The sequence below is a fragment of the Cupressus sempervirens genome, chromosome 10 (assembly GCF_028749045.1).
Source record: "Cupressus sempervirens isolate cs-2001-9-10 chromosome 10, ASM2874904v1, whole genome shotgun sequence".
NCBI lineage: Eukaryota > Viridiplantae > Streptophyta > Pinopsida > Cupressales > Cupressaceae > Cupressus > Cupressus sempervirens.
In genome coordinates this window covers 149,515,846-149,539,646 of record NC_143127.1, presented here as the reverse complement: position 1 = coordinate 149,539,646, position 23,801 = coordinate 149,515,846, and the positions used below count along the sequence as shown (strand labels likewise).

The window sequence follows — 23,801 nt, the reverse complement described above, 5'->3', positions numbered from 1 at the left end:
TTTATCTGAACGGTGCTCTTCTTGTTGTGGTGTTGAGCAAACTGATATGGGTATGGCTAGTTTGGTTTCAGGGAGGAAGGTTCCATTTGATTGGTGATGGCTAATGTGCATTTGGTATGGCTCTTGCCATGAAGTGCTAGGTGCTGAGGGGGGTTGGCTGCCTTTGGCTGGAGGTCTGCTTGATGCCGTGAGGTCTTGTTCTGTTTCTTGGATTAAACCTTGGCTAGGCTTTTTTCTAAGAGACCTGGACATTACCTTGCTTGGATCTGCCTTTTTGGGTTTTGGGGCTTTTGCCTTTGGTGGTGTCTGGTTGCTCTTGCAGATATTGGATCCCTTTTGGAAATTACTCTAGTGACATCATGGAGACATTTAGTGGCCTTCTTTTCTACCCTTCCAAGATGCTTTCCTATTGAGCTGGAGCTCTACCCTCTCAAGGATGGGAGGTGTCTTGTTTCTATGACTGCTTCTTGGTTGTTTCTCTGGTGGTGTTCTGGTTGTAATCTCTAGCGGTTTTTCTATTGGATGAACGTTGGGCAAGGAAGTTTGGTGGGGGTGGAGAACATTTCGGGTGTTGGTGTTTTTGCATGGGCATGCTTTTGTTTCTCCACTTCCTTGTTTAGAAGCCGGTGGTGACCCCTTTTGGGGAAATTGTTTTGAGGGTTTATATCCCTTTATTTTGTTAGTATGGTGCCAACAGGGTTTTTGGTTCTCAATTTTGAGGCCATAAGGCTTTTATGGTTTTTGCTTTCTATGTTGACTTGGTTAGAGGTTAGTTTCTCCTTTTTGGCTTGGTCTCTTTTCGGGCTGCTATTGAATGACAACAGGTTCTTTCTTTATGGGTATTGTTATTTTTGGTTCTCTGCAGTGGTAGTGACCCAAGCTATGAATTTTAAAGGGCACTTGTTGGTTAGTTGTTGTTTTTGGTTGGGAAGTCATGGTGGTTTTCATAGGCTTGGTAGGTTAAGGATCCTTAGGAAAATCCTTTAAGATTTGGGATCCTTTTGAAAAACCTACAAGGTTCTATGTTCCTTTCAAAAACTCTCAGGATTGGCTTTGGAAGCTTGTTTCCTTAGCTTTGCCTTTGTTGGCTTTTCTTTGTAAGGAGTTTGCTGTTGTAACAGGTTTTAGGGGCTTGCCAATCCTTGCCTTCTTAATAAAAAACAATTGATAGAGACTAGGTATCACTATCAAAAGAGGTCAATGAAGTAAAAATTATATTGAAGGAAGTTGGACAATTAATGCTCAAATTATCAAAACTATAAGAATTCACATATGATTTTGAGAAGTGTACGAATGTAGCACAAAAGGGACTTGAGTCATTGATTGTACAATTTGATCCAATTTCAAGTTCAACATTAGAGCATAACTCAAAAGTAAAATTGATCACCTAGAAGATAAAGCAAATGCAAGCTGAAAAAGAAAAGATGATCACTACATTGTTGGAGCTACAATCCTATCTTGCCCCTACATTAGAGAAAATCTAGCAAAGTGTAAGGAATGCAAAAAGACTACTTAGTCTACCTAAAATGAGTACTTTAGATTCAATGGAAGAATTAGCAGCCGATTTACATGGACAGATGGTCACAATAACATACTTGAAGAAAACATTGGAGGAATCAATGAAGACAACCAAGACAAATTTCAAAGAAGTATTTGATAAATTGTGAGTATTTATACTTGAATTACCTTTGTCATTGTTGACAAGAAGGGAGAGAATAGTTAAAATGATAGAAAAGGAAATGCCCACAAAGGGGGACAATAGTAAAGGATGCAAATAGAAAGGGGGGCAACTATATCTACATGGTGGAACATTTTCACAACTGCACATGAAGTTTTGCCATCAATGCCAAAGGGGAGATTGTTGGCATTGACATAAGATTGACATGAGAAGATCAGTGAACTGAGAGGTGAACTTACATATAGTAATGCAATTGATTGTCAGTGATGGCAATTTAGTGATAGCAAAAAGTAAGATTGATTTGTGGAACAAGTCATGATCGGTATACAGAAAGCTGACTAAGTGTCACGACTTGTGTGTTAAGGTGAAGTAATAGTTAAGAAGGATATGTTCACGACAATCATGAGGAAGTACGATTAAAGTGGTCCAATCATACAGAGAGACTTTAGGATGTTTGAAAAGTTTAAGGTCATGATAGCTTGTAATGATGAGAGGTGAGCAACAATCTACATGTCAGAAGATAATTTGCTAATATGTTCTTAAGTTACCTATGATAGAAAGTTACTTAGATGATAGGTGAGATTGATGTGGTCAAAGACAAAGGAATAATGATGTGTCTTTATCAGTTGGAGAAATGCTGATCTGGTAGTTAGAAGAAAGAAGCAAGAATGGTGAGAGGATTCAAGATGAAGCTTGTGTAGGTCAAACACGTTTTGAATATTCTTGAGAATTGCACAAGATAACCTAATGTCGATCAAGGTAGTGATCGAAAATGTGTTAGGTGCATAGATATATGAGAATTGAACAAGGTATGAGCGTGACTAGTTTGTAATTCGAATAAATGGTGATGATTAAGCAACAAAAGAATGAGTACTTGTATATTACATTTTGAAAAGAAGAGAAGTGTGTATTAGAGAGCAAAGTAGAGCGTGCATGTGATTACAATAAGTGTGATCGATTCGTAAAGAAGAGATTGAGCAGAGAGAAGCTACAGTGTGAATAAAGAAGAAAGGATCTGACAGGAAAGTAGTGCTATAGACAAATCATTCCACTTGTTGTTTCCTAACAGTTGTAGTGAGGGAAATCCCTTAGTTGGGTGGACCTTAACTGGTCTCTTTGTTGTAAATCCTTTTACAAGGTGAACTCTCAAAAGGAGTTTTAAATCTTCTCGTGAGGTAGATCCTAACAGATCTTCTTACTGCTGTGAAAGGCTTGTGGATATCATCCCAACCGTGGTTTTCACCCTCTAACAAGGGTTTTCACGACACCAAAATAATTGTGTTATGTGTTGCTTATGTGTTTGATCGGTGAATTGACTTTGTTTGATTTCAACAGTTATTTGTTAAGTGTTTTGGAAGTAAAGTTTGAGACAACTAGATCGGTGGTTTGAATTAGTGTTTTACCCGTGATACTAATTCACCCCCCCACCTCCCCACCTTCGAGTATTATTTCATTCCAACACTATATGTGACTAGTGGATAAACTCTCCAAATATATCTCATTACTGATTATGGTGGGAATCCATCACTTTGGTCAGTAATGGAAAACAATTGAGGAGGATTATTTTGGAATGAAATGGGATATAAGTAGGTTTAGTGAATAATGGGTTTTCAAGTTGCAAATAAAGTGCTATTTGTAAAGTTTTTGCAAATTCTATAGGTTCAGATCTGAAATAATACCTTCAATCTTTGTTGCTATTTTGATCTTCTTCCTCTTCTGAATGTAGAAGGTAATTTTCAGAATATTAAATGCTATTTTGAAACTTGTTTGTCTCTGCAATAATTCGTATAGGGCAGTATTGTTTTAAGGAGCAGACTTCAATGTATTTTGTGTTCTTAAACTACAATAACACCCACCTTTTATACCATGACCAAAGGGCATGCCCCTTAAAGGGACATGACCCTCTCTAGGTTGGCCCATACTACACTTATAGAAATCGACGCCAATGAAGGAGATAACACAAATATTAACTAACATAACTATTTAGTTATAGTTAGTGCATAACATGTTTATTTACCAAGGATCGCCGCCCATCCTATTTGCCAAGTGTAAAGTATATAATACTTTCGAATGGTATACAAGGGAAGAAGATTAAGGTGTGGTTTGCACTCTCAGACCAGTATGAATATCACTGTTATAAATTTAACACTCCCTCTTAACATGATAGTCATACTGAGAGATAACATATCTAGCATCATCAATTATGATGAATAAGCATAGATTGGTAATCTATATCTATCTGAATCTTCTGAGCAAATGGTATCATGGAACACATGATATTGAGTCATATAACTAGCTTGTGATATGATATGTCACTTATACTAGTGATGTCAATATTGCATGTAATGCAATACACACAGGATAATATCCGAAGAATGATTAAATTTTTCATTTATCTAGGTTGTGACTTATAGGAACTGACAATCTTATATCACAACTTGATCTTGAGTTAAGATCTACCAGAACATAGGATAAAGTTTGAAAAATAAATTCTTCCTTTATCCAAGTTGTGATTCATAGGCATAGAAATGCTTATGTCACAAATGATCTTTAACTCACCTAGATCTAACAGTAGTTCTATACTGTTCAACACATTATTTGAGAGATCGTCATCTCTCATAATGTCTATTATACAAGTATTCACTACCTCAAAGATTGTCACCTCAAAAATAATGAATACAAATGGTGGAGCCCATAACAGTCAATAGCTTGACAATAAAATTATTTTATTTATAATTTAAAGAATACAAATGAATTACAATTCAACCATACCAAGTCTTTTCTTGAAGTGATCTATCTTCACTCTAGAGAGAGGTTTGGTGAGAATATTTGCTGTCTGATCTGCAGTGCAGTGCAAATGTATTCTAATTTTACAGTATTCTTGTCTACCATATGTCTTACATAATGGTAAGGAATTTTGATATGCGTGGACCTATCATGGAAAACTAGATTCACGGAAAGCTTGATGGAACTCTAATTATGACAATGAATAATCGTAGGATTCATGGCTTGACCAAATAATCCGACAAGTAACTTTCTAAGACAAACTGCTTCCCGAGAGGCCATCGTTGCTACAATGTATTAAGCTTCTGTGGAACTTTGTGCTACTGAAGACTGCTTTCTGCATATTCAAGATATCATTGCTAATCCTAAACTGAAACATCTTGAAGAACTTTTTCTGTCTTTAACATTTCCACCCCAATCTGAGTCAGTGAATCCATGTAAATCTAAGTCACTTTTTCATATTTGAGCCCAGGATTAAGAGTGCCTTGTAGTATCTCATAATGTGTTTGACTACAACTAGGTGAATCTCTTTTGGCTCACACATAAACTGACTTAAGGCTTTAACAACATAGAAAATATCAGGTCTTGTATTTACCAAGTACATAAGGGACCCAATCATTTGTCTGTAGAGAGTAGAATCTATGGAAGGTAATTCTGCTGCTACTTCTTTAAGTTTATGTAGATTAGTCTCCATTGGAGAAGACATAGACTTGCAATTCCACATTCCAAATCTCTTCAAGATATCTAATGTATACTCCCCTTGATTAAGTATAATGCTTTCAGAATTCCGCCGTACTTCCAATCCTAGGAAGTAATGGAGTCCCAAGTCTTTCAGCTCAAATTTTCTAATTAGATCTTTCTTGCATTGATCTATGAGATGATCATCACCTGTTATTAGTAAATCATTAACATACAATATCTGAATTACCATATCATCTTTATCCCTTTTATAATATAGATTTGGATTGGCTTCATTTTTGGAGAATCCTAAGCCGGTGAGATACTTATCAATTCTTTCATACCAAGTCTTTGGAGTCTGTTTAAGCCCATAGAGAGCTTTCTTGAACCTGCAAACAAAAAAATTAGGATCATGAGTTTCAAATCCTTTAGGTTGCTCCAAATATACCTCTTCTGTAATCTTTCCATTCAGGAATGCTGTTTTTACATCCATTTGATGTACTTTCCATCCCTTCGATGCTGTGATAGCTAGGACTGCTCTTACAAAGGTGTATCTAGCAAACATAAGCAAGGTTTCTTCATAATCAATCCCTTCTTTCTTCCTAAGATGACTTATATTGGGTTTAACTTTCGTAAAGACTTCTTCAGGAGTTTTATCTCTAAGGTAGGAGTGAGTGCTTCTGTTTTGAATATAGACAGCAGTACAAGAGACTTCTGCCCAAAGATAGTATTCTAGATTTTGATCAAATATCATAGCTCTAGTAGCTTCTCTAATTGTTCTATTCTTCCTTTTTGCTACCTCGTTTTGTTGTGGGTTATAAGGAACGGTACACTCCCTCTTAATTCCTGTTTCTTTACAAAACCTTTTAAACAAATCTGAGGTGTATTCCCCTCCATTATCAGTTTTAAGAGTTTTAATTTTATGTCCTGATAAAATTTTCAGTTAAGGTTTTAAATTCTTCAAATCTCTTTAACATTTTTTTTGATTCTTTGCATTTTAACAAGTAAATCCAAGTTTTCCTAGAGAAGTCATCTATGATTAAAATATAGTACCAGAATCCTCCAAGAGAAGGAATATACATAGGTCCACATAAATCTGAGTAGATTAATTCCAAAACATTTTTAGTTTTTCTAGTGCTATCATGAAATGGACTTTTGGTGTTCTTACCCAAAGCGCATCCTTTGCATATGCTTGAGTGATCTTTATTCAGTTTAGGTAAATCGGTAACCGTCTTCTCCATGGTTGATAAAGTTTTGAAATTTAGATGTCCTAACTTTTTGTGCCATATTTCATTTATGTCCGCAACTTCATGAATTAAAACTTGAATAGGTCGACTAGGTTCTGAATTTAATTCATACAAGTACCCTTTTCTTTGACCAATCAATTTTGCTTTCTTAATTGAGGAGTTCTTAGCCCAGGTTATGACTTTACTATCAATAAATGCAACATTATGTCCATCATCTTCAAGTGCTGTAACCGAGATTAGATTCCTTTTTATTCCTGGTACATAGAGTACTCCTTTGAGAAGTAGAGAACTACCTGACTTTAGTTTCAAGGTGCAATTTCCAATTCCTTTGACAAAATGTGCTGAATTATCATTGATGGTGACTTTGCCATTAACCTTTTTTGACATAGAGTCTAGTGCTTCTTTGTATCTTGTAATATGTTGAGAAGATCCACTACCAATCACCCATGCTTTACTTGAGACTTCATTTGATAGTGCCGAATACAATATGCGATTCTCAGGATCATAGTTATCTTCTTTCCTAGTGATGTTTGTATAGTTCACTTGTTTAGAATTCTCAGGGCAATTAGATCTGTAGTGTCCAAACTTTTCACATCTGAAACCTTTTATTTTGAATAGATCTTTCTTAGGTTTATCATTCTTTTGATTACCCCTTTTCTTTTTGAAATGCTTCTTTCTTCCTTTATAGGAATTTGTATTAAGAACATGAAGTTCTTCATTTTTCGTTTTTAGTTTTCCTCCTTGCTTAAGTTTTTTGGATTCTTCTTGAAGACAGTCTCCCTTAAGTCTATTGAAGTCATGAAGATTATCTCTGACACTTACTCCTTGTGCGAATGTTTCCCATGAATTTGGTAATCCATCTGTAGCAGTGTTAGTTTTGTATCATTAATGATGGTTCCTATACTTGAAAGTTCATCTCTTAGGCTGGCAACCCTTAGGAAGTAAGAATTCATCGATTCTCCCTTCTTTATTTGTATGTGATTTAGTTGCCTTTTTAATGCAAGAACTCTAGTTGCATTGTTAACCTCATACGCATTTAGTAGTATGATGTTTCGTTAGCATGGGTACTATATGATTTTTCACTCCATCTAATATGATCTAAATGGCTTTCCTATTTTCTTTACTCCAGATAGATTTATGAGGTTCAACAGTGGGTTGTTTGGATGCTGAATCAACAAATTGTTTTACATCATTTTCTTCAAGAATCATCATGATTCTGAGTTTCCAGGCATCAAAGTGTTCTTTCCCATCAAGCCTATCCTCGGGTCTGATTGTGTATGCCATTGAAGATAGGAGAATGATGCTAGATATTTATCAAGTCTAATTATTTAATTTGCAGAGCCTAGGTTCGACTACCAAAGCTCTGATACCATGTAAAGTTTCTACAAATTCTATGGGTTCAGATTTGAAATAATACCTTTAATCTTTGTTGCTGCTCTGATCTTCTTCATTTTCTGAATGTAGAAGGTAATTTTCAGAATATTAAATGCTATTTTGAAACTTGTTTGTCTCTGCAATAATTCGTATAAGGTAGTATTGTTTTAAGGAGCAGACTTGATGTATTGTGTGTTCTTAAACTACAATAACACCCACCTCTTATACCATGACCAAAGGGCATGTCCCTTAAAGGGACATGACCCTCTCTAGGTCAGTTCATACTACACTTATAGAAATCGGCGCCCATGAAGGAGATAACACAAATATTAACTAACAAAACTATTTAGTTATAGTTAGCGCATAACATGTTTATTTACCAAGGATCGCCGCCCATCCTATTTGCCAAGTGTAAAGTATATAATGCATTTGAATGGTATACAAGGGAAGAAGATTAAGGTGTGGTCTGCACTCTCAGACCAGTATGAATATCACTGTTATAAATTTAACACTATTTAATAAATAAAATAGTGAGATTAAAACCATACAGGCAATAGCCTACAACACAATGGTAAGTTGTGAGCCTTTCATATGGGAGGTCTTGTTTTCGATTTTACTCTAGTATAAGAAATAATAATAATTAATCTTGGCTTCGGCCCATTACCCATTAAAAAAATTTAGATTGAAACCATATATAAATACAAGAAAATTTTAATTGTGTAGCTAAATGTTAAAGATCAGTAAACATGCTAAAGAGTTTAAATTTAAGTCATATTAACATCTTTGACATTTATGATTGAGCAATGAGTAGAAACCATTGAAAATTGAACTTGAAAGTTGAGTGAAATATTGAAACACAAATACAATTTTTCAAACATGAATGCCTGATTGTTATAGTATCAACGTTTGTGAAAATCATTGTTTGAAAATGCCCCCTACCTTGCTTTTTAATATTACACATTTTTTTTTTGTTCAACAACTGTTGACATGATAGACATTTTCAACTGGTCTGGGACATACCTTGATGATCCATGCATTCCAAGATCTCGTCAAGTACCTCCTAAGACAGGAAATGTCCGTGGTGCCAAAAGAAAAAATTGAAATATTCTGGGGATTGCGGAAAAATACAAAACAACGGACATCCTGAATATGTATGAGATGGCCTCAAAGGGTTGGGGATGTGTTCCTATGTAACATCAGAAAATACCCCATATGTTTAAAATATGTCAATATGGTTATTTGTTTTGAGAGTGGAAGCTTGACATAAAAGTAGTCTTGTTTATCTAAAAGTAATGGAGAGTATATCAGCTAAAGATTTTTCTCAACAAAACTTTATATTTTAGTACAATTCAAATAATTTATCTCATCCTTTATTACAGCCCTGCAAAGGTATCTTGCTCTTTGGACCTCCAGGAACTGGAAAAACAATGCTTGCCAAAGCCGTTGCAACAGAAGCTGGTGCAAATTTTATAAATATTTCAATATCAAGCATTACATCAATGGTAATCTGTCATACTTATCAATAATGCTTGACAGGGGTTTTTATGAGGTTATTTGAACTGGTGCTTGACACATAGTTCTTTATTATTGCAGATGTTTGGTGAAAGTGAAAAGTATATTAAGGCTATTTTTTCATTAGCAAGTAAAATTTCTCCATGTGTGATATTTATTGATGAGGTGAGTTTTTTTATCTTAAATAGTTGCTTAAACTATTTTTTTCTTCTATTTTGTTCACGTTATGTTGTCTGTATTTTGAATTTAATAGTCACTTGGCAGGTTGATAGTCTTTTGGGAAGAAGGGACAATCCTAGAGAACATGAGGCTATGCGTAAGATGAAGAATGAGTTTATGGCCAACTGGGATGGCTTATGCACAAAAGAAAAAGAAAGAGTCTTAGTTCTTGCTGCCACTAATAGACCTTTTGATCTTGATGAAGCTGTCATTCGAAGAATGCCCCGGAGGTAGGCATTACATTTTCTGTGATATAACAATCCAAAGTGACGTTTCATATGATGATTTCAACATGGTCCATCGACAATATTTTGCTTGTATGTAATTTTTTGCTTTCACCCTATTGGTCAGCACTCTGAATTTAGTTTTTTAGTTCTACTCTGTTTCTTGCTTTATTGTCTTTTTAGGTTATTCGTAAACTTTCCAGATGCACCAAACAGAGCAAAAATATTGAAGGTAATACTTGCACAGGAAGAATTGGACACAGATGTGGATTTAAATGCCATTGCAAACATGACCGAGGGATATTCAGGATCTGACCTTAAGGTAGATTTTAAAAATAGTTTTTAACTTATCGGTTTTTAAAAACTTATTAAACTGCATGCTTCAAGGTCGTCTTCTAATTCCTATGGTTTGTGTTCTAGAACTTGTGCATTACAGCTGCATATTGCCCCATCCGAGAAGTTCTGAAAAAAGAAAAGGAGGTATTTCTCTTTCCATCATCATTTCTGATATTTATACATGCAAACATTCTTTTAAATTGTGATGTGAATATCAGGATTTAACTGTGTGATTTTTGAGTCAAACTCGATGACCCATGTTTCATGAGTAGTGATTCAACATGAATCCATCTCTCATGAGAATAAATGGAACACTTAGCACTCATTGGATCTAGGTGATGCTCACAGGGGTGAAGCACCGGGTGCTTCACCCCTGTGAGCATCACCTAGATCCAATGAGTGCTAAGTGTTCCATTTATTCTCATGAGAGATGGATTCATGTTGAATCACTACTCATGAAACATGGGTCATCGAGTTTGACTCAAAAATCACACAGTTAAATCCTGATATTCACATCACAATTTGACTAGCTGTGGAAATCATCTCCTACTTATCAATTCTTTTAAATGTTGAGGCTATGCTTACTGCTTACTTTTGCATGATAAGTTAAATATTTGTGCAAAGATTTAAATCAAATTCAGGAGTTGTAGATGATAGTTGGTTTCAAGTTGGATTACATTCTTTCTGATTCAAAGTGCAAAACACAGGGCAGTGGTTTCAAATTTCAGATTTAGTTATTGATGATTGTTAGATGACCAAGTTGAGACGGATTGCACAGTATATGCAGATTCAACAGGATTGCATAATACCATAGATAAATGAAATACAACAGTAGCATGAATAACAAAGAATCATGTTACACCCTACAAAATGATATATGTTTCATAGCATAATAGTTCCCACATTAGCCATATCCTTACTTGATACAGATTCCATACAAATAGACTCCACATCGTTTGGTAAATCTCCAACTGTCACCACCTGCCGACACAACTGACACCCCCTTTGGAATAATGTTTTATTAACTAACAAAGGTTTTATTTCATGGTGTAACTGCTGCCTACAATGAGAAATTTTTTCTTTTTCTTTTTGCATGATGCTGCCAGATGAGGGAGTTACCATCCATTAAAAGTATAAAGGAGATACAAAAATTATTCGAGAAAGGGTGGTAGCACCAAGAACAGTTCATATGGAACTGCAGATATGTTATATCATCCCTCAATCCTGCCAAACATTCATGTTGCAATGGAGAAAGGATGCATGGATGTTTTCTAAGATGAACGTTTTGAAGTTGTCCATGTTGCATTTGTGAATTCATTTGAAATCAACTCCATGCACTTTGGCATATCCTTATTGTCTGCTCTCATCCAACAGGATTTTGGCTGTTCAATCAGGATTTTCAGGGCCACAGATAATTATGGCAAAATGTAGTTTTATTAACATTGTAGGTTCTGGTAATGCAACATAGGGCAGGTTAGTGTCTCATAATGATAGTGCTGAACATAGACCAGTGTTTGGAATGCTGGCACAGGAAGGTTTCATAATACCTTTCAAATTTTCTGGGAACCTCTCAACTTGCACTTCAGCTGGGTTTTGGAACTCTAGCCTCGGCAATCAGATAGAGAAAGAAAACGACACTCGTCCTCAAATTAATACGCCGATTTCGGACGTGAGTTATGTGTATATGAATGCGAAACAATATGAAGGAATCCTTAGGCGTTGGCAGACTCGTAAAATGAAGCACACAAGAAAAGGTAAACTGGCAGTGATATTAGTATTACCTAAAATATCGTTTAAGTCTTTGGATATTGCTGATATTGAAAGAGACCAAAATATACAAAGTAAAATGAGGAAAAAGTTAAGGTGAAGGCATCATTTCTTTCACCACTAGCCTCAAAAAATATTAGGGATATAACTCAAGCAGCAGATAAAGTGGCAGTTAAAGAAAAGGGGATTTCAAACGCATACAACTCTATCAGGACACCTTGGTCATGGTGTCCTGATCTGTATATTAATGAACTAATGGTCAGGAAGGAGAGGGTTATGCCCCTAGAAATACGGAGTCTAATGGAGGACAATAAGATCAAGGAGGTTGCAGAAAACAATTGAAAGCTAATGAGAGAGAATAACCTGCTTAAGGAGTAGGATCAAAAACTGTAGTTTAATATGGAGAAAGGTGAATACGAGTTGATTTTGCTAAGGCAGGTGGTAGTACAGATGAAAGCAGCAGAAGGAAACAAGATAAGGGGAAGTCAAAGAAATTCAATCTCTAGTGACCAATATGGAGTTAAAAGAAACTCTATTAGTAGAGAAAATTGAAGAAGCAAGGCTTTATTACTGCAAAGCAAAGTTGCGATAAATGGTGAGGTTTGTCGTGATGAGGAAAAATCTTTTCACTAGTCAAGATGGCTTGGTAAGATGGTAGGTGAAGAGGATAACATAAGTTTTCCACAAGTTACCAAAACTTGGGACAAAATCAGTAAGCATTGAACTCATACAAACAAGGAAACTAATATTTGTATGGACAACATTCAAGATAGAGAGATCAAGGAGAGGCAAGTAAGAGCAACAAGTGTGATTATTAAGGGTGTTAAGGAATATGGTGTGAATGAGCACACTCTCTATCTCACATGAGACTCCTTAAATGAAGTACTACTTTGGCAAGGTCAAATTTGCTAAGCATGGAGGGTTGGTAAGTTAGTGGATGGAAGGAATAGACCCATAAAAGTAGTGGTGTCTTACATTCATGACAAGCAAAATTTATTAAGCAAAAAATAGCTTGAGGGGTTCTCGTTTCTAATTAGAGGAAGATTTAACCATGAGGCAGCAAGAGGAGAGAAGGTCTGAAGTGGAGGAAATTAGAGCAACTAGAAATGAAGGTAAAAGGGCATAGATGTTCAATGGTAGACTTATTATTGTTATGGTTAATCGATGTTGTTGTAGTTGTATTAAACAAAGGAGATGAAAGCTCCTTATATAGATTTACAAAGACGATGTTTCTAAAAGAAACAATTGTGAACCAAAGACGGAAATAGAAACTACCTAATAAACTAAAAATTAACTAAGATGACCATTCAAGAAACATTATAATATTCTAATACCCTCCCTTAATGGTCATTGTCTAATTGCTGTCTTTTAGTCACAATTTCTTCAAAATATTTTGTTGCTGCTGAGACCCTCCCTAGATATGCAAAATGTTAATGACCAAGAAGCCAAAATTCGTCCATAAAAAGAACAGAGAAGGGGTCTCCCTTCTTCAGATTACTTTGCAACAGGAGACAAGAGCTTGCCACTAACTTCGCTGCTAAACTTCCCAGAATCGGCAAAACGTTTGACTAGAAATCATTATAAAATATCCAACCCGATGTTGGATAATTGGAGCTTCTCTTCCTTGGAGACAAGGACAAACACCAAGAACAACTAGCACAATTTTGAGGAAAAATCAACGAACCCTCCAACCTTTGCAGGTGGGCATGATGCTCTAAAACAAATTGCAAAAAGACACAATTTTTGAGGAGAAAAATCAACAAAAACCCAACACCAGTTTTGAGGTGAAAAATCAATCAAAACCAAGCAAAATCCGAGACATGAATAATAGAATACAAAATTTTGTTTTTGAGCAAAAACGGTAAAACCCAACATATAAATTTTGAGGAAAAAATTATAAACCCACAGAGGAACCCCACAACTTTGTGAAAATTATGGAATCACAATTTTTTTTTGTACGGGAAAAAATTATGAAAACCCATCAGAATTTTTTGAGGGACTAATTTACAAAAACTCATTAGAAATTTTTTAAGGGAGGCAAAACACAAGATTTCGCGTGGTATGCAAGCAATATGCAAGCACACGCGACAAACATGCAACCCAAAAAATCAGAGACTTTTGCTCCAACCAAGAAATTGCGACATCAAATCCCTTAAGCAGGCTTGCGATTTCCAACAAAAATCCTCATAGATAAACTACAAAACCTTCATAAAATGCCTCTAATGATTTTTATTTCTTAAAATCAGAAAGCAAATTTCTGGAAAAAAATTCCATATCAAAGAGGCTCTAATTTTTCTTAAAAAACCAAATTTTGTAAAATCCCATCGACCTTCTTTGATACCATTTTATGGTAATTCGATGTTGCTGTAGTTTTAATAAACAAAGGAGACAAAAGCTCCGTATATAGATTTACAAAGATGATGTTTCTAAAAGAAACAATCGTGAACTAAAGACGGAAATAGAAACTACCTAATAAACTAAAGACTAACTTAGATGACCATTAAAGAAACATTATAATATTCGAATAGTTATTGCTCATTTTGGGCATCATCCCAATGCAGAGCAGCAAAGATCTGACAGTAAACTTTTTAGTTGGCAACTACGCATATATAATAATGTGCTCACATAGGGATGAAAACTCAATTCTTTCATGCCGAAACAAATAGCAATCAAGTTCTACTTAGGTTTCTTCAAGTTTAGTTTGTTGGAATCGCAGAGGTTATCCTTGGAGATGCAGGCTTGGGTTAGAGCCGATCGCAAAAGGTAGAGATATTAATTGCCTCATAGAGACGAATGAGCATGATGGATGTAAGACCTCTTTGTTTGAGGGATATTTAAAGTTGGCATTGTGGAACGAAGTAGTGAGAAATGGTAAAGGGCTTGGAGTATTATGATTTTAGTGAGAGAAAAGGTAGGGCGTCTCATTCATCAGGAGAAAGAAGATATTAATAAACAATTTTACGGTTCAAGATATCAGAAAATAGTAATTTTACCAGGATTGCAGCATGTTACTTTGCTCCTCAATTCTATAAAACATATAAAAAGTGTGGTTTGGACCGTATGACCCATTGCAACTTTAAAGAAAGATGCTGTGTTTGCACAACAAGGTGATGTTCTCCTTGTTGGGGATTTTAATGCTAAGATTGCTAGTGAGCAAGCTAGTTTACTCACCTTTAATGAGAATTGTAATCCTATTGGGCTCACAAAAGATCAAAAGCATTATTAGGAAAGAGTCTAAGAAGATGCTAAAAGATGCAACCATTTTGGTGAAGAATTGCTTTCTTTATGTGGTACTTTTGATCTAGCTAGGTGGTTAAAGTCGGTTATTTTCACATACAACACCTACAATAGGGTAAGTGTGGTTGACTATGCTATTTGTTCACATAATTTATATGAGAAAATGGAGGTGGTTGCTATTAGGAAACACATGGGATTTGAAGTCAGATCGCATGTCGATAAAATCCATATTGTAGCAAACGGGTAGAGTTGTATCCGAAAGGGCGTGTGACGGTTGAGTCACCCCTTCAAAAAGGTATATGTACATCGTTCAAATGAACTATTGGATCATCATTATCATTGTAATCGTTGTAATTAGAATTGCATATTGCTTATATGAATAAAGTATCTTGTTTTGCGTTACATTCTAATACCTTAATGCAATAAGAATCCGTTTACCCTATATGGTAAACATTTGGCACTGTTGCCAGTCGAACTTGGTATACAAGAGGTTTTATGAAGATTAATGCCAAATCTATTAAATAAGGATGGAATAATATAAAGGACAAGGATGATATACGCACAAAACGAGAACCATTAATTTTAACACAACAGGCGGGGCGCAAACAAAATTTTCAGCAGCTTATCGATGGACATCGAGGGGGTGAAGGAGCACTGATGGAGGGAGTGCATTCACCTAGCAGACCGAGCAGTACTGCAAGGACTTGCTTGAAGAAACGCGCCTGAGATTAAATTTGGTAGAAGAGACAAGGGAGGAGTTTCTAAACTTGTATACGCCAAAGGTAGAGAATCCGAACGGAAGGGAAGGAACCCACACAGCTCGAAGTGCCGAAGGAGCACAAGCGTGAGGTGAACTCTTCGTTCTTGATACATTTGCTGAATGGGTATAGGTAGAGAATCGAACAACTTCACTTGAAAATCTCTTTACACCAAACAATGCAGTTGTCCACAGTATGGTTATTTGAAGTAGTGCGGTTGTGCAAAACAACGCAGATACTTAGAATAGCACGGGTACTCAGAACAACATGGGTAGACAACAAGTACCACAAATTCAGAAGAAATTAATGATGGTAGGACCTAAGGAAAAATTACCGAAGTTTAGTGGCGATGGGACAACCAATCTAGTCAGACATTGTAAGACATGTGAAACAATCTGGACGATGAACAGTGTAACAAATTAGGATGACTAGGTCCGACAGTTTCCAGTGACCCTATGGGGTGTAGCGATTGATTGGTTTTCGGATGCCAATCCCCAGAAATTAACTAAATGGTCAAATGTCAAGAAAGAATTCATAGCACTATTGAGGGATGATAACGAAATAGTAGCAGAAATATACAGTATGAAACAGGGAAAGAATAGAACAATCCGTGTATATACAAGAAGGCTGAAGGAACTAGTGGGGAAAATGGAAAGCCAACCTGCTGACGGGCTAAAGAAAAGGTGGTTTGTTGAAGAGCTATGACAAACATTAAAGAAAAGATGAAAATTGTACCTCTAGTGTCATACATAGATCCATATAATTGGGCAATGGATCTCGAGAGAGCAGAAAACGAGCAAAAAGAAGAAAAACAAATTGTCGGACTCAAACGATTCATCTTCGGAAAGCAACAGCAATGATGAAGAGTCAAGTAAGAAGGTTCGAGCATTGAATAAGGACATGTTACAGATGATGGAGTTCAAAAATCTGAAAAAGAATCCTAACTCAGCGAAAAGAGGGAAATTGTGGTGTACAGATTGTAAGGAGGGCCACAAAAAGGGCTCTTGCTCGAAGAAACAATTTTGCGATATTTGCGAAATTGCGGGACATTCCACCAAGGAATGCCCGTTCAATATGAAGACAAAGGGACACCAAGTATTGCTAACATAGGAAGTGTCCACCTCAGGAGTAGGAACGAATTCAAACAATGACGCAATCTCAAGAGGGTACCATAACAATAGCCAAGGTAGACGAGGCGGTAACAATAATAATAACAATAATGGGGACCGAAGTCGGATATAGTATGACTCGAGTGGATGGCTGATGATACAATGTCGTATGTGCAACCTTTGGGGACACTTCACCAGAGACTGTACCGCGAAGGAAACACCACAACTGTTGCGCAGATGGTGTGGTCTGAGAGACCATAAGGATTCAAAATGCCCTAAGCAAGGGGTGAACTTGTTAAGTATAGAAACATGTGAGTAGGAGACATTAACCATCACTTGCGAGAAAGAAAGGAAGGCAACATATCCAGATGTAGAAGAGGAAAAGAAAAGGCTGCAACAAGCGCGAGCAGAATTAGAAAAACAAATGGAAGCTGAAAAATCACATACAAAAGACACTGTTGTCACCTCAAAGAGGACCCTAGCAGAACAAAATATTATACGACAGGTAATGCAAATGGAAGTTCCTTTTAAACTGAATGACCTTACAATGCCTTAGCTACGGATTGCAATACTGAACATGACACCAATCCCAAAAGCGACAGGAAAAGATGGCAGCGAAACTGCAACAGACCCAATGTTATTGGCACTCACTACGAGAAGACATCCTGTAGTAGTAGAGATGGGTATCCTGGGTACCATCCTCACGGACACAATCATAGATGGCAGATCAGGAGTGAATGTACTCTCGAAAGATATATGGAAGAAGTTGGGGGCAACCTATGTTGTGGCCACCTACATTTCAACTACTCACTGCCAATCAGCATAGGATCAAGCCTTTAGGGACACTGATGGCGCAACCTGTAACCATCAGGACACAACCATTCTTATTGGATTTTATGCTCATACCAATAAAAAGAAAAGGGTACGATGCCATACTCGAATGGGGCTGGCTGGTATATGTGAAGGTTAAAAATGATTGGAAACGAAATACTCTATCCATTGAAGGCGGAGGCCGAAGATTTGTAATCAACGTACACACACAAATGGTAGGAGAGGAGGCAACATCGTTGGATTTTGAAGGCAAAGGCGATGGAGACGGTGAGGGGAAGAATAGAATGGAACCTGACGAAGAGGGAATATTGAGATTGGAAGGAGGGTCTAACGACGACGACTTGGATTCGCTGAACGACCGACTCCATTAGTAGATGGAGGACTACGAGCTCTTTTCAAGTTGTAACATGTTAGGGGTCGAAGATGGAAAAGAGAATGAATTTTCGAAGGAGTATAGAGAAGTGAAGGAAGGAGAAGCGCAGATAGATGAAATGCCTGTGCATACGTTTAGTGAAGACAAACCTATTAAATATGAAGAACCCACCGTAAAGACAATGAACTTAGGGGACAAAGCTAACCCGAATAATATATTTGTGGGAGATGACTAGAATCCAGTCTTGAAGGCGGCGACGTTTAAAATATTTATGGAATATAAGGATGTGTTCCCATGGACGTATAAGGATTTGAAAGGGGTACCGCCGGAATTATGCATCCATTTTATACTACTGATAGGAGCAGCAGTACTCGTACGGAAGTGGCCATACTGGATGAACAAAAATAATGCCGCGTGGGTCATTGATGAAATCAATCGAATGCTTGAAGTAGGCATTATTTTTAGGGTGTAGTTGAGTGAGTGGGCATCTCTGATTGTGATATCCCTGAAGGACACCACTCAGATAAGAATGTGTGGAATTTTGATGCCTGAATGCAGTAATGATCAAAGATCCATTCCCGATACCACTCACTGATAGTATTTTGGAAGAAGTCGCGGGGCACGAAATCTATTCATTTATGGATGGATTCTCTAGAAACAACTAGATATCCATCATGGAAGAAGATAGGTTTAAAACAACCTTCATAGTTGAAGATGTAGTATATGGCTACAATAGGATGCCATTCAGACCGTGAAATGCTCTAGCAACATTTCAGAGAATCATCTTGCACATTTGATAAGATGTTAGTTGGAAATTTCAAGGCATTTTTGGATGATTGGTCAATTTTTAGTGCGGAGGACAAGCATATGACCGCCCTCAAAGAATGCATGGAAAGATGCAGACGAGCGAGATTGGCACTGAATTGGAAGAAGTGTAGATTCATGGTACCGCAAGGGAAGCTATTAGGGCAAATAGTATGTAAAGTAGGATTAAAGACGGATCTTGACAAAGTCCGGGTAGTCTTGGAAATGCCACCTTCGATGGATGTGATGGAGGTAAAATCATTTCTAGGGCACATAGGATACTACCAAAGGTTCATTAAGGGCTTTGCGAAAATATTGTACCTTCTTGACAAACTAACCTACAAGGGAGAACCTTACAAATGGGATACAGAGTAGAATGAAGCCTTTGAAGGACTAAAAATAAGACTAGCTACAACGCCTATCTTGGCTTATCTGAATTGGGATAAGGAGTTTCATGTCCATGTCGATGCATTTAATTACACAATTGGAGCAACGTTGGCAGAGACAGGTGATCACCGATTGGATCATCCGGTGTACTTTGTGAGTAGACTACTATTGAAAGCAGAAAAAAATTACAGTACAACAGAGCGTGCGACACTTGGGATGGTGTACGTTGTACAGAAGTTTAGACATTATCTACTGGTGACTCCATTCATATTTTATGTAGATCATCAAGCACTATTATATCTTGTGAATAAGCCAATCATCCAAGGACGGATAAACAAATGGCTATTACTGTTACAGGAGTTCACATTCAAAATTGTGGTATGATCTAGAAAGAGCCATGTAAGTGTGGACCATTTGTCAAGTCAATGGCGATTTTCCTAATGCACAACTATTCTAGATTGCCGTACTACCATCCTGTTACGCAAGTATCAGGGAATATCTTTCCACGGGACAATTTCCTAGGGAAATGCCACCGAACGAAAGGAGGAAACTAGTGCTAAGGAGTCAAATGTTTCAGTTGATCAACGGGTTGCTATATAACATGGGACCCGACCTAATTTTAAGACGGTGTGTTCTAGAAGAGGAAATACCAAAGGTGTTGAAGAAAGCACATGAAGGACCAACAGGTTGACACATGGGGCCGGATACAGCTGTGCGGAAGATACTTCTGGCAGGGTTATGGTGGCCAACCTTGCACAACGACGCTAGGGAGTGGGTCGTGTGCGACACATGTCAGAGGGATGGGAAACCACTGAAAGGGGATTTTATGCCTTTGAACCCTTTACATGCACAAGAATTATTTGAATGATGGGGGTTTGACTTTGTCGGACCCCTCAAGGTAAGTAAAACCAAGAGATGCAAGTACATCGTGGTAGCGACGGAGTACCTTACCAAGTGGGTAGAGGCGTGAGCCCTACCAGACAACTCTACAGTTAGCACGATGAAATTCATTTATGAGCAAATCATCACAAGATACAGAATCCCGCTACAATTGACAAGCAACTGTGGGTGACATTTCGTCAATCACGTCATCTGACTACTCACCATAGAGTTAAAGATATACCATTCCCTATCGAGCCTGTACTATTCAAGAGCCAACGGGCAAGCAAAAGCTATGAATAAAATCTTAGTCGAAGTAATATATAAATCTTGCGCAATCGAAGGAGATGATTTGGAAGAAAAGCTACCATCGGTGTTATGGGCATACCGTACTTCATACAAGATAACCACAGGACACACTTAGTTTCAGTTGATGTATGGACAGGAGGCTGTGGTATTGATGAAATTCATGGTACCAAGTTTAAGAATCGCAATCGAAAACAAACTAGGAGATATGGAAAGTCTGAGGAAAAGATTGTATAATTTAAATAAACTTGACGAACGATGATTGCAGGCACAATGGGCCATGGAAGTTACATAGAACAGATGTAAGGCATGACATGACATGACAACCACTTGAAGTTGAACAAGTTTCAACTAGGCCAACTAGTGTTGAAGTATAATGGGTGCAATGAGATTAAACTAGGCAAATTTCAAGTGAAGTGGGTCAGGCTATATAAAATTCGCGAAGTTGGTGATAATGGAGCAATAAAATTATGGACGCTTGACGGGAAGGAAGTGCCTGATGGAGTGAATGGGTTAGCTGAAAGTCTCTCATGAAAGAAGTAACGTGCCTCTGTGGACGGAGAACTCGTAGACAATATAAAATAAAATAAGTAGTGATGTATAAATGTAAATATAAATAATAAATAATAAGAGAATATACCAAAAGCAAAGTCAGAGCACATTAAAGCGAGCAACATATCAGAAGGCCAAGGAAAAAGGACATAGGATCAACCTTAGACACCGTACCATATGGTCAAGAAGGATGTGTTAGAAGGAGATGGCCGTATGGTAACAAGGAAGCAGTAACAAGAAAAACATAAGGAGAAGCTGATCGTACAGTTTTGATGATAGTACAGTGAAGCTTGTGTGTTGGGTCCAGCAGGAGATTAAAATCACTGGATGGCTTGGAAGGGCATTACGAACACAAGTTGAAGGTACCGTATGGACACCAACCATACGACCATCGATTAGAAGTAAGAGGGCACCGTACGGCTAAGAGGAGAAAGGCTAACATATTGTACGGCTTGCAGACCTAGCATAGGTATACCATACTATTGTATGTACGACATAAAGTGATAAGTTTTTAAGATAAACACACCATGTGTTGAAGGGACAACGGAGAGCTTACGACAAATCAAGGTTACAGAAAACATCTTGTGAAGAGCTTCATACCGTATGGATGAAAGGGAAATTAGAAGAGAAAGCTTGTATAGAAGCAAGAAGTTAGGCAAACACCTCGTACGGCCAGCCGACCAATAGGGAAGAGGGAAAGCATATACTGTATGCTGTTCAAGGCAAAAAACAAAAGGCAAAACATAAGCCGTACGATCGTACGACCAGGTTGATGTAAGGTGATCCTTACCATATGGCTGAAGTGTTGTAGAAAATGCGTACGATATAAAGGGAAAAGAGCAAGCAGATAAAAGACTCATGTACACAGCACAAGATCGCCGTATAATTGGAGAAGCAAGGAACATAGCCATACGATCATGTTAAAGGACATGTGAAGGTGTTATAAAACATATATTGCACAGTCAACTGGCTATAATATTTGCCATACGACCCCAACCGACCTCATTGTTTGTCTTTTGTACACAAGAAGACAAAGGAAGTGACAATTATGTAGTTAGCCAGAAAGAGGGCTTCGAAAAAGATGCTGGAAGAAGCTACAACAACTACAACCATGAACAGAAACGTGAAAACCTTGCTGTCAGGAGTGCGTGTTGTAGGAGGCACAAGCATAGGAGCAAGTAAGAAGAAAGGCAAACAAACAACACAGCTAGCTGCAACCGATCATCTCATAGCACATAATGTCTCATTTGAGGGTTTGAATGGAGCAAAATGTAGGAAATGGTGGCAGGAGACATCTGATAACCATCTAGTGAAAAACAATATTCGGAAGGCATAGGTTGAATGGGCAATACAGATGCCTGTATTTTGCATTCAAGACTATTAAGGGTTCCTGCGCACAATGATAGAGATGTACAATAGGTTCGAGATTGTTCACCTATCTTGGATGCGACCTTTTAGTATCATTCCGGGCACCAGATTTCACACGAGTATTTGGAATACTTGGTCATCCATAGGGTGGAAGCAAAATCAACAACAATCTAAAAAAATTTAGTCGAGAGGTGAAGGCACAAACAGAGAAAGAAGCCCTCATAGACACGTCGAAAGGTAGAGGATTGAAGAAGTCTAATGTTCGGGAAGGGCACTGGCATTGTCTTATGGACTTAGTAAAAAGTCGCCTCACAGGATCCAGCCGCGCTTTAGACATTTCATTCCCCACAGGTTGTGATGATGAATGAGATCTTATAGGGAAGAGTGTATGATTGGGCTACATTGTTGGCAAAAAGGATGTATGAATTTATGACAATGCATGATAAGACATTCTACATGCCGCACTACGCAATTGGGCTATTCTTGGAGGCAACAATGCGGATGATTCTCCACGAAAGGATGTAGGCCAAGCCTGGACCACTCGCACTAGGCGAACCCCTTATCATTCAGTAGAGACACTTCGACACACTTAGCAGCAAGACCATGGTCAGATAGAAATGATCGAGACCAAATGGAAGAGATACTAATAGTGGTCGGTAGGAATAGTGGTTGGCAGGAGACTTCTTCCGATGAGAGTGAGATCGATGGGGAGGATGAAGAAGATGACGAGGAGGTGGAAGTGATTACAATGACACCATTACTATTTTTCGTGGACTACACTCTCGACGACGACACATTTGGTTCTAGTGGGTACACGCGGCATGCAAATTCCAGGGTTTCGCTAGTTCAGACAACCAGTGATGATGGCTCCAACTATCGTTGCAGTTCAACCAACTATAGAGACACTACCCGTTTCGAAGGTCGTAGTTGTAGGGGGGATAGAGTCACATCTGTCACCGATGATGATAGTCGTTCTGGAGGTAAGGATGGAGCTACCGGAAGGGGTTTTTCGAGAGGCCTTGCCAGCCGTACCAGAGGTAGGGGCTGAGGTTCTTGTACCCGATGAGGAGATAGACACTCAGGAAGGAGTGATGAAGATAGAAATGAGTGAGGGTTTAAGGACACCTGGTGTTCATTTGGATGTAGTGGGTTCGGACGCAGTGGTTACAGTGGATGCAAAGTTGTTAGCGACACCAGTGGAGGAGTCAAATAGAGAAAGTAAATCTCAGAGGTTGAGCATGTACTTGAGTATGAGGTTTAACCGCACACTAGCACCAGGAGCGTCAGGCATTCTCACACCTGCGTGAGAAGTAGCCCCAGAAGGAGATCCTATAGGTATGCAGGTGGAGGAGAGTCACTCGATCGATGGGATACCACA

The 23,801-nt window shown here is 37.9% G+C and overlaps 1 protein-coding gene across 10 annotated transcripts in view; it reads left to right on the top strand.

The window, feature by feature from the left end:
- The window catches only part of LOC149533014 (uncharacterized), a 187,931-nt gene that overhangs the window by 103,920 nt on the left and 60,210 nt on the right, over window positions 1-23,801 (top strand). For all 10 annotated transcript variants that reach the window (XM_089804665.1, XM_089804661.1, XM_089804664.1 and 7 more), the window contains 5 exons: window positions 9,141-9,263; window positions 9,355-9,438; window positions 9,538-9,722; window positions 9,900-10,038; window positions 10,137-10,196. In XM_089804665.1, the coding sequence (XP_089660791.1) occupies window positions 9,141-9,263; window positions 9,355-9,438; window positions 9,538-9,722; window positions 9,900-10,038; window positions 10,137-10,196 (591 nt within the window). The remainder of the gene's footprint in view (window positions 1-9,140; window positions 9,264-9,354; window positions 9,439-9,537; window positions 9,723-9,899; window positions 10,039-10,136; window positions 10,197-23,801) is intronic.